General features: G+C 48.8%; 1 protein-coding gene across 1 annotated transcript; it reads left to right on the top strand.

Annotated features, from left to right (window-relative positions):
* The first annotated feature begins 1,299 nt into the window (after window positions 1-1,299).
* BCDIN3D (BCDIN3 domain containing RNA methyltransferase) lies at window positions 1,300-8,703 on the top strand. Its single transcript, XM_048834798.2, has 2 exons — window positions 1,300-1,678; window positions 4,783-8,703. Exons 1-2 carry the CDS (start codon window positions 1,475-1,477, stop codon window positions 5,374-5,376), a joined length of 798 nt encoding a protein of 265 aa, XP_048690755.1. The 5' UTR covers window positions 1,300-1,474; the 3' UTR covers window positions 5,377-8,703.
* Window positions 8,704-14,033: the final 5,330 nt, after the last annotated feature.

Genomic DNA, 14,033 nt, shown 5'->3' with positions numbered 1-14,033 from the left:
GTGTGGGCACTCTTATTCTGGAACATGGAGTTCTTCAGGAATAGCTATTGTGCTTTAAATTCATAGTTAGTACCCATTATGTCTCTGGCATTTAGGGCAGCAACAAAGCTCTTCCACTCCTGTCTGTTTCTGGCACATCTTTCAATGGTTCCTCAGCTGTGCACTGGGTTTTTTAGCTCGCCTTCCACAGCTCTTCGTCATGTTGTTTTCGGGCGGCCCCATTTTCGCTTGCCTTCAGGTGACCCTCTTACTGCTATTCTGGTGATGGAATCCATTTCTATCCAAAGCACATGGTCAAGCCATCTCCAGTGCCTCCTGGGTAATGATGGTGCTCGTATCTGCTTGGCTGCACTGTGTGAATAGGTCTTGGTTTGAGCTTGTTCTGGGCCAAAAGATATGGAGGCCTTTTTCTGAGGCAGGTTGTACGGAATGAAGACAGGTTGGACATGTCATACATTGTCATGCCCCAGCATTCTGCACTCGAAAGTAGTGTTGAAAGTATGCACCTGCTCTGATAAATCTTGAGTTTGGTTTTGGTGTTGTATTTTGATGATTTCCAGGTTGTATTTAAACTCCTGAAGGTGTTCCTGGCTCTATTGATTCTGTTCATGCTCTATCTTAATTTAAATTTAAAATTAACTTTCAGGTGTAGACAAACTCTTACTTTCCCTTTTCTGCCCTTTGTCTGTCTGGTCTATTTAGAATGTAAGCTCTCTGGAGCTGTGACTGTCTCTTATTATGGGTTTGTCTACACAGAAAACTAATCCAGAATAAAATAGCATGTGAATTTAAAGTAGATTAACTGTTCCTCATTAACTCTGTGTGGACGCCCTTATTCTGGAATAAGAGTGCCTTGTTCCAAAGTAGTTTAATCCAAGTGGTTAAGCTAATTTACAATAAGGAATTTTTATTCTGGGAATAAGAATGGAGTAACCAATCAGGAACATTAGTTCGGAATAAGCCCAGGTGTAAACAAGGCCTATGAGCGCTTCACACGGTGAGACCCCGCTCGCTAGGGTGACCAGATGTCCTGATTTTATAGGGGCAGTCCTGGTATTTGGGGCTTTGTTTTCTATAGGCACCTATTACCCCCGGCCTCCGGTCATGATTTTTCACACTTGCTGTCTGGTCACCCCACTGCTCTCCCTTGGGTTTTGTAGGTCCTACAGGAATAGAAACAATAATAACCCAGGGCTGACAGGAAGTCCTATAAAGAGGCCAAAACCTGGGCATCATAAAGCCTACGTTTCCCATTCCAGCAGCACAACTCCCAAGGATGTGAATGGCGGGGAACCCAATTACTCATGCATAAGGCCCGGCGGCGCTTTCCTCCCCACCGCCTTCACCCCGCTCAGCCTCCCCCGCCCCAGCGTCTCCACTGGGAGCTCCGCCACACGGAACCTTTCTGCCCCCGGCCAGAAAAGCGTCGGCGCTTGGGGTCCCGCCGGGCGGCTGAGCCGAAGGACCGAGCAAGATGGCGGCCCCCATGAGTGAGGGGGCCGAGGGGATACCCAGCGGCTCCGAGCCCGGGGCGGCCCCCTTCGGGAACTTCCCCAATTACTCCCGCTTCCACCCGCCCGAGGGCCGCGTCCGCCTCCTGCCGCCGGCGCTGCTGGGGCGGCTCTTCCCCGCGGGGCCCTCCCCGCTGCTGGGGCTGGACGTCGGCTGCAACTCGGGGGTACAGGCCGCCCGTGCCGGGGGGCACTGGTCAGGGAGCGGGGGAGGGGGCACTGGGGTGACGGTAACACGGGATGGGGGGGAGACGCGAGGGAGGGGGCAGTGGACTTGGCGGGGGGGGAGAACGCGGGGGAGGGAAGACTAGGGGGCAGCATGGTGGGGCAGTGCCCAGGGGGTAACGCGGGGGAGGGGAGGGAAGACCAGGGGGCAGCATGGTGGGGCAGTGCCCAGGGGGTAACGCGGGGGAGGGGAGGGAAGACCAGGGGGCAGCATGGTGGGGCAGTGCCCAGGGGGTAACGCGGGGGAGGGGAGGGGAGGGAAGACCAGGGGGCAGCATGGTGGGGCAGTGCCCAGGGGGTAACGCGGGGGAGGGGAGGGGAGGGAAGACCAGGGGGCAGCATGGTGGGGCAGTGCCCAGGGGGTAACGCGGGGGAGGGGAGGGAAGACCAGGGGGCAGCATGGTGGGGCAGTGCCCAGGGGGTAACGCGGGGGAGGGGAGGGAAGACCAGGGGGCAGCATGGTGGGGCAGTGCCCAGGGGGTAACGCGGGGGAGGGGAGGGAAGGGAAGACCAGGGGGCAGCATGGTGGGGCAGTGCCCAGGGGGTAACGTGGGGGAGGGGAGGGAAGACCAGGGGGCAGCATGGTGGGGCAGTGCCCAGGGGGTAACGTGGGGGAGGGGAGGGAAGACCAGGGGGCAGCATGGTGGGGCAGTGCCCAGGGGGTAACGCGGGGGAGGGGAGGGAAGACTAGGGGGCAGCATGGTGGGGCAGTGCCCAGGGGGTAACGCGGGGGAGGGGAGGGAAGACTAGGGGGCAGCATGGTGGGGCAGTGCCCAGGGGGTAACGCGGGGGAGGGGAGGGAAGATCGGGGGCAGCATGGTGGGGCAGTGCTCAGGGGGCAGCATGGGGGAGGGGAGAGGAGACCGGGGGGTAGCATGGGGGGCAGTGGGCTGGGGGTAGGGAGGGGCATGGTGGTGCAGTGCCCAGGGGGCAACATGAGGAAGGGGCAGTGCATGGGAGTAGCATGGTGGAGGGGGAAGATTCTGGGGTAGCATTAGGATTGCCAACCCTCCTGGACTGGCCAGGAGTCTGCCAGAATCGGCCTTGATCTCCTGGTGGCTACTGAAACCAAACTGGGAGATTTTAATAGGCCAAAGTCCAGTTGGCGGTGCAGCAGGGCTAAGGCAGGCTCCCTACATGCCCTGGCTCTGTGTGGCTCCCAGAAGTGGCTGCCATGTTTAGCTCCTAGGCGCAGGGCTGGTCAGGGATTCTCTGCGTTGTGACCACCCCGAGCGCCGACTCCACAGCTCCCATTGGCCGGGAACCATCGGAATCTAGTTTTGCAAATCTAGTTTTGCTTTGTTTTGCCCTAATGCCTGAAAGTTGAAACAATGTTTTGGGATTAAATGAAATGACAGTTGTAGTCCTGACCACTTGTGGTTATTTTAAAATCTCATGGTAATTTTCATAAGGTTGGTGTTTTGGCAGAATTTCAAGGCTCCTACCTACATTCTATTTCTCTAAATTCCAACTGAATTTTACCTGGAATATTCTTTGAGATGTATATTTTTTGCCCTGACCTGTGTGTAGATGTGGTGCATTCTACTCCAGAAGTAGCTGTTTTTCTTTAGTGCACAGAGAAATGATCCAGTGTATAAGTTGGACCTGGCTTTAAAATGGCGTTTGTGGATAAAGAGGAGTATATTAGACTGAGAACTATATTAAAAAAAAATGCATTTGAGTAAAAGTACTACTTTGCATTCTGCTTTGGATGCATTTGTGTTACAACCATAACAAATGTTTCTTAATCTCCTTTCATTATCTGAGGGATAAGTGAGTAATTCTAGACCTCATTTCAGATGAGCTTTCAAGAGATCAACTAAACATCTGGTCATAAGGCCAGTGTCTAAAACAGGGGTTTTCAACCTTTCTTTCTGAGCCCCCCCTGCCCTCCCCCGTGCTATAAAAACTCCATGGCCCATCTGTGCTGCAACAATTTTTTTTCTGCATATAAAATCCAGAGCCAGCACTGGTGGGTAGCGATCAGGGCAATTACATAGGGTCCCATGCCACTGGGGGCCCTGCGAAGCTAAGTTGCTCAGGCTTCAGCTTCAGTCCTGGGTGGCAGGGCTCAGAGCTCCAGGCTTCAGCACTGTGTCACATGGGTTTGGCTTTCTGCTCTGGGCCCCAGTGAGTCGGGCACTGGCCCTGCATGGTGGACCCCCTGAAACCGGCTCGGGGGCAGGCCTGGACCCCTGGTTGAGAACCGCTGGTCTAAAATACAGAAACCAATGGGGAAATGTCTGACCACTAGAGGGCACCGTATCCCTAAATAACCTAATACTCTTGCACACTAGAGGTATACACAGCTGTGTATATTCCTTGGTATCATGTCATTTGGCAATTTCACCAGCAACTTTGATGGTAGGAGACACATTCAATGGGACAGCCTGAAAAAGGAAATGGAAGGGAAAGCTCTGACAGTACCCATCTTATGGCTTTATAAATATTTTTCCATAAGTAATTAGGAGGAGGAAGTGTATTATTATCAATATGGCCTTCTAAATCTCTATGCAGGTTATTAGAGTCCTCCAAGGCTTATCTAGAGAGCCAAATATAGCATCCACCTCTCCAAAGGAAGGGGGTATTCAGCAAGATTATATATTGGTAGAACTAATCTTCCCCCATAGTAGTTAGGGTAGGATTCTGAGTGTCAAGGGACCTGGCTTCTGTTCCTGGCTCTGCTGCTGACTTGAGGCGTGATTCAAAACCCAGCAGAGTCAATGGGAAGGTCCTTGCTGTGTGATCCTGATTGAGTCACTTTAATGCCTCTAAAATGGGGATAACACACAGGGAGGTTGTGAGGCTTGGATAATGAATGTCTTTGAAAGCCCTTAGAGATCTTCAAATGGAAAGCGCTGTGACCTTTTTTTGTCCTGGTTCCAGAAGGATGAATCCATCAATGGGTTGCCCTACTCTGCTGGACTTCGAAACCTCAAGAAAAATCTGAGACCTGATCCTTGTATCTCAGTGGGCCCATATACCTTGGTTATCTGTTACTGAACAGGGCATGCTGAATGAATCCATGCTGTTTTTCCTTCTGCAGGAGCTAAGTGTTGCTCTGTACAGACACCTCCTTGGTCTTCAGGAGAACGAGGCCAGCCCTGATCAGCCTGTTGTTGGAAAGATCCTGAACCTCCTGTGCTGTGATATCGATGCAGCACTGATCGAGAGAGCTGAGCGATGCAGTCCCTTTCCTGGGTCCATCTCCTATGCCACCCTGGATGTCATGGATACTGGCGCCCGGGAGTTATTCTTGAGCTCCTATCTGAGCAGGTTCAGCCGTTCCACCTTTGACATTGGCTTTTGTATGTCAGTGACCATGTGGATCCACCTGAACCACGGGGATGATGGCCTGGTGGAGTTCTTATCTTACCTTTCATCTCTGTGCAAGTACCTGCTTATTGAACCCCAGCCGTGGAAGTGTTATAGAGCAGCCGCCCGGCGCCTCCGGAAGCTGGGTAGGAATGATTTTGACCACTTCCGCTCTCTTGCTATCAACGGGGACATGGCAGAGAGGATAACCCAGATCTTAACTGAGGACGGTGCCATGGAACTGGTGTGCTGCTTTGGAAGCACAAGCTGGGACAGGAGTCTCTTGCTTTTTAAATCAAAGAGAGTGACTCAAAAGCAACTCTGAGAAAGGGCAGCCCTGTGCCTGATGAAAACATCATCCTGCACCCATGCAGAGGGGGTGGGGGAAGAGAGAGGTAATGGTCTGAACATAGAACTGGGAGCCAGGAGCTTCTGAATCTGCATCTCTGATCTCGCGCTGATTCCTCTCACCCCTCTCTGCCTCAGTTTCTCCATCTGCAGAACGAGGATGATAATTGGGGTGTTCTGTTAAAGTGCTTTTGAAGATAAAAAGTGCCATATAAGTTCTTTGTACATACACAGATTATTTCATGGAAGGACAGTTTTAGTTGGCTTAGTTGGGGATCGGTTCTGCTTTGAGCAGGGGGTTGGACTAGATGACCTCTTGAGGTCCCTTCCAACCCTGATATTCTGTGACAGTGCATATGCCTTTCCCCAGGGGGTTTTAAGAAAGGAGAACAAGAATACACTTCCATTTATCACATGTGATAATCCGTTTCTCGCCTCATGTAATATTTTATATAGTTCTGTTTTATGGCTGCGCTTCTGAGCTGTTTGTAAGTGATAACTGATGGACAGTTCCAAAGGGGTGTGGATTTGGCTAGCATTAAGAGCCGTTCAAACAGTATCAAGGCATCTTTGCTGCCATTTGCCTCATAAGCAAACTTCAGCAGTCTGCCAAAGCGTGTGGACTTTGATTGTCCCATGGAATGAAGTTTTTGTGGGGCGTGTATCCATATAATTCTGTAACAAAAGTGAGAGCTCTTTGATAAATAACCTTCAGATAAACTTTTTTTATTTTTAATCAAACATGCATTTTATTTTTTCTCATCAAACTTTCCACTTAACCAATGAGTGTATCCAATTACATTTTAGGAATCAAGGGTTCTGCTAATTGAGTTTATAGCACAATTGCATAATAAAAGCAATGCCTTTGCCTGTATATTAGTCATAGGAAGATAATTAATACTTCATGAAATCAGGGGGCTTGGTTGAAATATCTTACTTTAAATTAATAGGAAAAAAACTATATTTATTTTCAGGTAAGGCAGCTGTAATCAAATTTAAAAAGCCTTAAAATGTGGGAAATACAGTTAAGGAATTGTCAAATATTTATTTTATATCAAGAAATATTTCAATTCTTTTTAGAAATTCTATGTTTCATTTTTTCTCATTACACTTTCTTTAATGATACTAATGATTTTCAACATATTTCCAATCTTGGCTCTTTTTATTCTTCTATGTATAATAGAAATGTTTACTATCTTTAGTACTTTTGATAATTAGTAAGATTTACATGTATTCTGAAAAAACTGATTAAAAGTATCTTGTTTAATTATAATTTGCACACTTCAAAGGCTTTAGGTAGGTGCAAGTTGTAAGGTACTCCAGTTACATGTTCCACAGTTTTCTTACAATATGGTTGGAGTTAAACCTGGGTATGTATTGTAAGTTAGTAGTATCATTAAAGGAAATGTACAGATATAAACAAAGAAAGGGAAAATTGACAGCATTGACACAACCTTCCATGAGGAGGAATTCTTGTCTCACTTTTAATGCAGTTTGGCAGAATGCCGCAGTTTACATATCTATATGACACTGACCTTTTTTTCCTTATTGGAGCTTTCTAAGTGACAGTATAATTGTGTGTAGTGCTTGAAGAAACCAATAAGAAACCCATAATCAGCTTAAATTTTAAACCAAGCCCTGTGACAGCCATGCACAGCCAGCCAGAGAGTTCTAAAGGCAAAGGGTGAGCGAAACTAGCTGTTGGAGTCTCTGAATAATTATTGGCAAATAAAGGTATATTTCCTTTTGATGACATGGATGGGCAGGGATCATACAAAATCCTCCTGGCTAATGTTCAAAGGCATCCATCAATTGCTGTCAATCATAATAGTTTTAGTTAAATTGTTGCTTTCAGAAATACAAATTTTTTCAAAGAAAAAGTGAATAGTAATTGACTGTTATAAAACCTCCTTTCACCCAGCAATCCCCAAATCTCTCCCATGCTCTGGTGATCACTTTGCCCCCCACTAAAATGCAGCGACCCATGAGGTTGAACCTATGAGGTGCAGTGCACAATTCCAGAGCACAGTTTAGGACAGAGTGAAGACCACTGTATCCAATCAGAACTCCAAGGAGAAGTGGGGAGTGATATATAGTTACCCATGCTGGCCCATGGCTAGCACCTAAAGCAGTGGATGTGTTATGCCTTGACTTTAGCAAAGTTTTTGACACGCTCTCCCACGGTATCTTGCCAGCAAGTTAAAGAAGTATGGGCTGGATGAATGGACTATAAGGTGGATAGAAAGCTGGCTAGATCGTCAGGCTCGACGGGTAGTGATTAATGGCTCCATGTCTAGTTGGTAGCCAGTATCAAGCGGAGTGCCCCAGGGGTCGGTCCTGGGGCCGGTTTTGTTCAACATCCTTATTAATGATCTGGAGGATGGCATGTATGCAGATGACACTAAACTGGGAGGAGTGCTAGATACGCTGGAGGGTAGGGATAGGATACAGAGGGACCTAGACAAATTAGAGGATTGGGCCAAAAGAAATCTGATGAGGTTCAACAAGGACAAGTGCAGGGTCTTGTACTTAGGACTGAAGAATCCCATGCACGGCTACAGACTAGGGACCGAGTAGCTAGGCAGCAGTTCTGCAGAAAAGGACCTAGGGGTTACGATGGACGAGAAGCTGGATATGAGTCAACAGTATGCTCTTGTTGCCAAGAAGGCCAATGGCATTTTGGGATGTATAAGTAGGAGCATTGCCAGCAGTTGGAGCGACGTGATCATTCCCCTCTATTCAGCATTGGTGAGGCCTCCCCAACTGTGTTCAGTTTTGGGCCCCACACTACAAGAAGGATGTGGAAAAATTGGAAAGAGTCCAGTGGAGGGCAACAAAAATGATTAGGCGGCTGGAGCACATGATTTATGAGGAGAGGCTGAGGGAACTGGGATTATTTAGTCTGCAGAAGAGAAGATTGAGGGGGGATTTGATAGCTGCTTTCCACTACCTGAAAAGAGGCTCCAAAAAGGATGGATCTAGACTGTTCTCCGTGGTACCAAATGAGAGAACAAGGAGTAATGGTCTCAAGTTACAGTGGGGGAGGTTTAGGTTGGATATTAGGAAAAACTTTTTCACTAGGAGGGTGGTGAAGCACTGGGGAAGGGGTTACCTAGGGAGGTGGTGGAATCTCCTTCCTTTGAGGTTTTTGAGGCCCGGCTTGACAAAGCCCTGGCTGGGATGATTTAGTTGGGGTTTGGTCCTGCTTTGAGCGGGGGGTTGGACTCTATGACCGCCTGAGGTCCCTTCCAACCCTGATAGTCTGTGATTGTAAAGCTAGCAATAAAAACTGCTGTTCCATAAAGTTCTGTGTGATTTTTTTTAATGGACGGGGGCTGGCACATCTCACTTAATAAACAGCATTCCCGGTTTACAGCACCTCTCCTAGCATCATGCCGAGGCCTTGTTTCATTGCTGACTCAGAGACCGTGACTGGATCACCAGCCTTACTTCCTGTAGTAACAACTGCAGCTTTTGCGTGGAGGGAGGTCTCCAGTCCACATAGACTGAGCCAGCTCTAGACCATCTCTGTAGTTCGGACCTCTCTTTATTCTACTTAAGTGATTCGAGCCTCCTGCAGAAATCCATGGTTCGTTCTGATGTCCTAGAGTTAAAGGGCCCACTAGATTGTCTGGCTTGTCACAGGCCATGAACGCCCTCCGGCACTTGCATGCTAAACCTAACAATTGAAATGAGCTGAAAATATTACAGCTCCCAGGAAACTGGATTAGATCATTATTTGCCACAGGCAGAGAGTAGGAGGGATCGCGGTGCACCAATGCTTGAGTCCCGTGCAATGGCAGGTAATCAATTATATGAGATATACCCCAATAATCCTGGAAAGTGACCCACACACTGCAGAAGAAGGCAACCCCTCCCCTCCCCCCCCCCCCCAAGGTCACTGCCAATCTGACCTGAGGGAAAATTCCTTCCCATACCCATGTATGGCAATCAGAACCCGTGCAGGTGAGCAAGAACCAGCCAGCCAAGCAGCTGAGACAGGATGCTCGGTGCTACCGCAGAGTCCTGACTCACCCTGCTCAATATCCCATATCCAGCCATGGCCATCCCTGATGCTTCAGAGGAAGGTGATTTTAAAAGCTCTCCCAGAATACAGGGGGAGGAAATATCCCTTCCTGACCCCTGCTAATGTCTGGCTAAAACCTTGAAGCATGAGCTTTAGGAGTATAAGACCTAAATCAGAAGTGAGTCCTACCCTCCACCATCACAAGCAACCCCATCATACAGTTGCAATCATAATTTTGTGGCTGCTGTATAAAAGCTACACAGTTTCTTTTCTGTGTGACTAGCAGGAAAATATTTTAATCCCAGTAACTGGTCAGTAGTAGTATGGATTTTCAGCCTCCAAAGAGTTAACTTCCTCTACTCCTTGTCCTATGGGGAAGTCAGCTGGGCAGAGTGGTTGGATTGTGAGCCCCAGAGGGCTTGTTTTATTCCAGGTAGCTAGATCCTCTATCTTTTCAGTGTGGAGTAAACAAGTTTCCACGGCTCATCATTATTAATCTTGTTACAACAGATTTTAAAACGTCGACAGTGTTAGCTATTGATGGGGGGGCGGGACGTGAATCTGCCATCTCTTTCCCTAAAGAGTCAACCCACCCCTCAGTCTCTCTACCCTAGGTTTTTCTCTAGTGCCTGTCACCTGGGTAGTTAAGGGCACGTCTATAGGTACAGCGCTGCAATGGCGTAGCCGGACTGGTACAGCGGCGCTGTTGCAGCGCGTGCGGTGAAGATGCTCTGTGCCGAGTGGCGGAAGCTACGTCGGCGGGAGAAGCTCCTGATGGTGTGGCTAGTGTGGTTCGGCCCTATGATGGTGTCCTTTGAATAGATTTGCGGACAGAGTTGGCACCGGGGTTTGTTGCAGGGATGGGTTCCCGGGTTAGCGTTTCTGTGGTGTGGTGTGTAGTTGCTGGTGAGTATTTGCTTCAGGTTGGGGGGGTGGGGGTTGCCTGGAGGCGAGGACTGGCCTGTCTCCCAAGGTCTGTGAGCGTGAGGGTAGGGTGCAGATCCTTGATCATGTGACCTAATGTGTCCAGTTGGTGGCGCTGATGCACCACACAAGCCTGGCTCTTGGAAATCTGTTTAGTTTGGTGTTTGCTCCTGCTTTTTTTCCCAGCGTTTCTCTCTCTCAACCTTTCTGATCAGGCAGATACAAGGTTCACATTACAACAGGGAGGCGGAGGGTGGGGAAGGAGAAGCGTTTTCCTCCTCTGCAGTGCAGCTCACTCGCTCTGCTTCCCGGTTACCACTGCAACCCTGCCCCCCCATGGGATGATTTGTATTCTTGGCCCACCAAGAAACTCCTGAAGAACAATGTGCCAAGATGGTGGCAGGAATTAGCCACATTGTCCACCTGGGGATGCTTGCCCTCCACTCCTCCAAAGAGACCCCTGGCCCATGCTATTGCTCATCTCCTCTGTGATTCTTCACCTGGTTTCATTCCCTTTGTGGATGACACGGTACAAGCAGCGGGTTTAGATGGATTCATAGGGCCTACACCAGTGTGAATCGGGAGTAAGTCCTGCTGCATTCAATGAAATTAGCTCTGGATTTGCATCAGTGGGGCTGAGATCAGAATCTGGTCCAATACAGTTTGAGTGTAGGGGTGGCTCAGAAAGGTTTGTCCATCCTCATGCTTACACATGTGTTATGCACAGGAGCATGCGCACACAAGAGCAAGACTGGTGCTCAGATTGGTCACAGCTGGAGATGAGTGAAATCTTTGGACCAAAACTCTCTCTCTTCGCCCCCCCCCCCACCCCTCTTGGCCGAAAAAGCAGATTTGCTGACGTAGCCAGTTTGCCCTGTTCCTTTAAAAAACAAACGAACGTCAGAAAAAGTCAAAAAGTTTGGCTTTGACAGATTCTAAGCGAAACATTTTGATTTTGGGGGGTTCAAAATGAGTTTTCATTTTGAAATTTCCTTTCATTTTATTTTTAAAATTTCAAAACCACTTACACATGTTCAAAATAAAAGTGACGCAATCCTGTAGGAACGTGTCCATTTAGGGGGAAAAAAATTGAAGAAAAGCCTTTTGGAAATTTCTTTTTGGGGGGAAACTTTGAAATTCTTTGTTTTTGTTCAGACTCCTCACAAAACTAATTTTTGAAATCCCGTGAAATGGAAATTGTGGCTCCCACGCAGCTTTACGGGAACGTTTAACTCCGGGGTCCAACACCAAGAGAGGCCTAGTGCATCCTAACTGCCGTGTGTACAGAAGGCTCTGATGTATTCTTATAATGATACTCTATTTGCTAGCACTTTCCCACTGGGGATTCCAAAGTGCTTTAGTTATACGGCTCTCCTGAGGTAGCGAAGTGAAAGTAATAATAGCTTGTGCTAGCCTAGCCCTTTTCCTCCCTTGATGTCAAAGCACTTTGCAAAGGTGGGCCGGTATCATTATTCCCCCATTTACAGGTAGACCTACTGAGGCACAGAGCGGAGCCCAAAGTAGCAGGGTTGTAGCTGCATCTCAAGAGCACTAACATCTAGTATCCTGGTCTAACCATTAGACCGTGAGGTCGTGATCCCCACGAGGGTTGTGAGCAGATGTCGGTGGGTCACAACCACCCTTTTCCATATTACTGAAGTTGAGGGTGTCATAAAATCATAGAAGATGAGGGTTGAAAGAGACCTCAGGAGGTCATCTAGTCCAATCCCCTGCTCAAAGCAGGACCAACACCAACTAAATCATCCCAGCCAGGGCTTTGTCAAGCTGGGCCTTAAAAACCTCTAAGGGATGGAGATTTCACCACCTCTCTAGGTAACCCATTCCAGTGCTTCACCACCCTCCTAGTGAAATAGTGTTTCCTAATGTCCAACCTAGACCTCCCCCACTGCAACTTGAGACCATTGCTTCTTGTTTTGTCATCTGCCACCACTGAGAACAGCTGAGCTCCATCCTCTTGGGAACCCCCTTTGGGTAGTTGAAGGCTGATATCAAATCCCCCCCTCACTCTTCTTTTCTGCAGACTATATAATCCCAATTCCTTCAGCCTCTCCTCGTAAATCATGTGTTCCAGCCCGCTAATCATTTTCATTGTCCCAGCTAGATAGGAAAGGGGGCCTTAGGTGTCCCAGTATGTACAGGGGGAAGTTGGTAAAGGGAAAGGTTGAGAACTGCTGCACCAGACCTTGCCTTCTTTCCGACCCAGCTCCTTGTAATATAGAGCAGCAGGTGGGCGGGAGGGGAGGAAAGGGGGGAGGAGGAGGAGTCACGGCTGTAGGAAGGTTAGGTGTCCTGTGCCACCAACACCCATGTGCAGGGGTATCCCTCCATGCATGGATCATGTGTGTAAAATGATACCAGCCCACTTTTGCATTGCATTGGGGGTGGGGCAGGACTGGAGTAAATCATGTGGTCACCCCATCAGCCTTGCGGAGATCATTTAGAGCAGGTGATTCAGCCTGCAGCTATGCCCTTCTCTCTGAGGCGGGGGCTCTCCCTGGAATGGGGCTCTGGAGGCAGCTGAGGACCCACGTCCCAAGGGAGCAGGGTTCGGGGGCACTGGGGCTGCGGTGCTGGTGTGGAGGCCTCTGTGCAGATGGCTCTGACCAGCTGTAGTATTAGGGGTGAGCGGTGGGGGGCAAACTCCACTGCCCCTGCTGGAACAACACAGGGGCGAATTAGGGGAAGCATCTGGCTTTGTCCTTTTCCTAATCCTCTCGCTGGTACCCCCCCACAGTTTTGGCTTTGTGTCCTTATCCCTGATTTACAGAATGGAGTAAAGTAAGGTGACCGCAGAGACGGCCACATCCTGTCCCAAACTGGTGGGTGGCATGGCTGGGGGGGCCACTGAACCACAGCTGCACTCCACCCCCGGCGGTGGGCCTAGCCATTGCTGCATAAGTGCTCTGCCAGGTGCCCTGGCGGACCGTTGTGCCATTAAATGCAATTTGTTGTTGTTGCCATGTGACGTAGCCTCCCGGTGACTCAGTTTCCCCATTTACAAAATGGAGCCAATACTTCCCACACCCTGCCGGGGAGGTTTTTTTGTTGTTGTTGTTGTTTTTGCAGTTTAATGGGCTAACGTTTGCAAAGCATTCTGGGGACTCTCAGCTGAAAGGTGCTGGAGAGCGTCACAAGCTGGTTTCAGAGTAACAGCCGTGTTAGTCTGTATTCGCAAAAAGAAAAGGAGGACTTGTGGCACCTTAGAGACTAACCAATTTATTTGAGCATAAGCTTTCGTGAGCTACAGCTCACAGTGATGGTCCTTCTGCCGACTGCCTTGCTCCTGACCACCTGTGGACTTGGGTGGATAGGCAAACTTGCCTGGCTCTCAGATTTTGTCAGAATAGCAGGGACTTTTCTGTTCCCAAAACCTCAGTGCTTTCACCGCTACTAATACTCCCTTTAATGTCTGCATCAAGGTATTCCAAATTCTCCTGGTCAAAACCAATAGGTTCTGTCACTCCTGGTTCTTGGGAATCTTCAGTCTTCTGCTCCATCTTGATAGGTACAGACTCCACACTAGATTTGTAAGATTCCAAGCTGATTAACACTTTAGGAATTGGAGATTCTTCCAAACACTTGGTGTTGACAGTGTCTTGATTAGATCCCTGGCAACCACTGTACTGTTTTTCAGCTGGTTTTTCATCTAAAACAGACTTATC

The sequence above is a fragment of the Caretta caretta genome, chromosome 20, assembly GCF_965140235.1.
Source record: "Caretta caretta isolate rCarCar2 chromosome 20, rCarCar1.hap1, whole genome shotgun sequence".
Lineage (NCBI taxonomy): Eukaryota > Metazoa > Chordata > Testudines > Cheloniidae > Caretta > Caretta caretta.
The sequence above is the reverse complement of the archived record's forward strand: the minus strand, read 5'-3'. Positions and strand labels throughout refer to the sequence as shown.

Coding starts and splice junctions, on each gene's coding strand:
- BCDIN3D (XM_048834798.2), top strand. CDS start 1,475: ATGGCGGCCCCCATGAGTGAGGGGGCCGAGGGGATACCCAGCGGCTCC. Junction 1,679..4,782: donor ACGTCGGCTGCAACTCGGGG/GTACAGGCCGCC, acceptor TTCCTTCTGCAG/GAGCTAAGTGTTGCTCTGTA.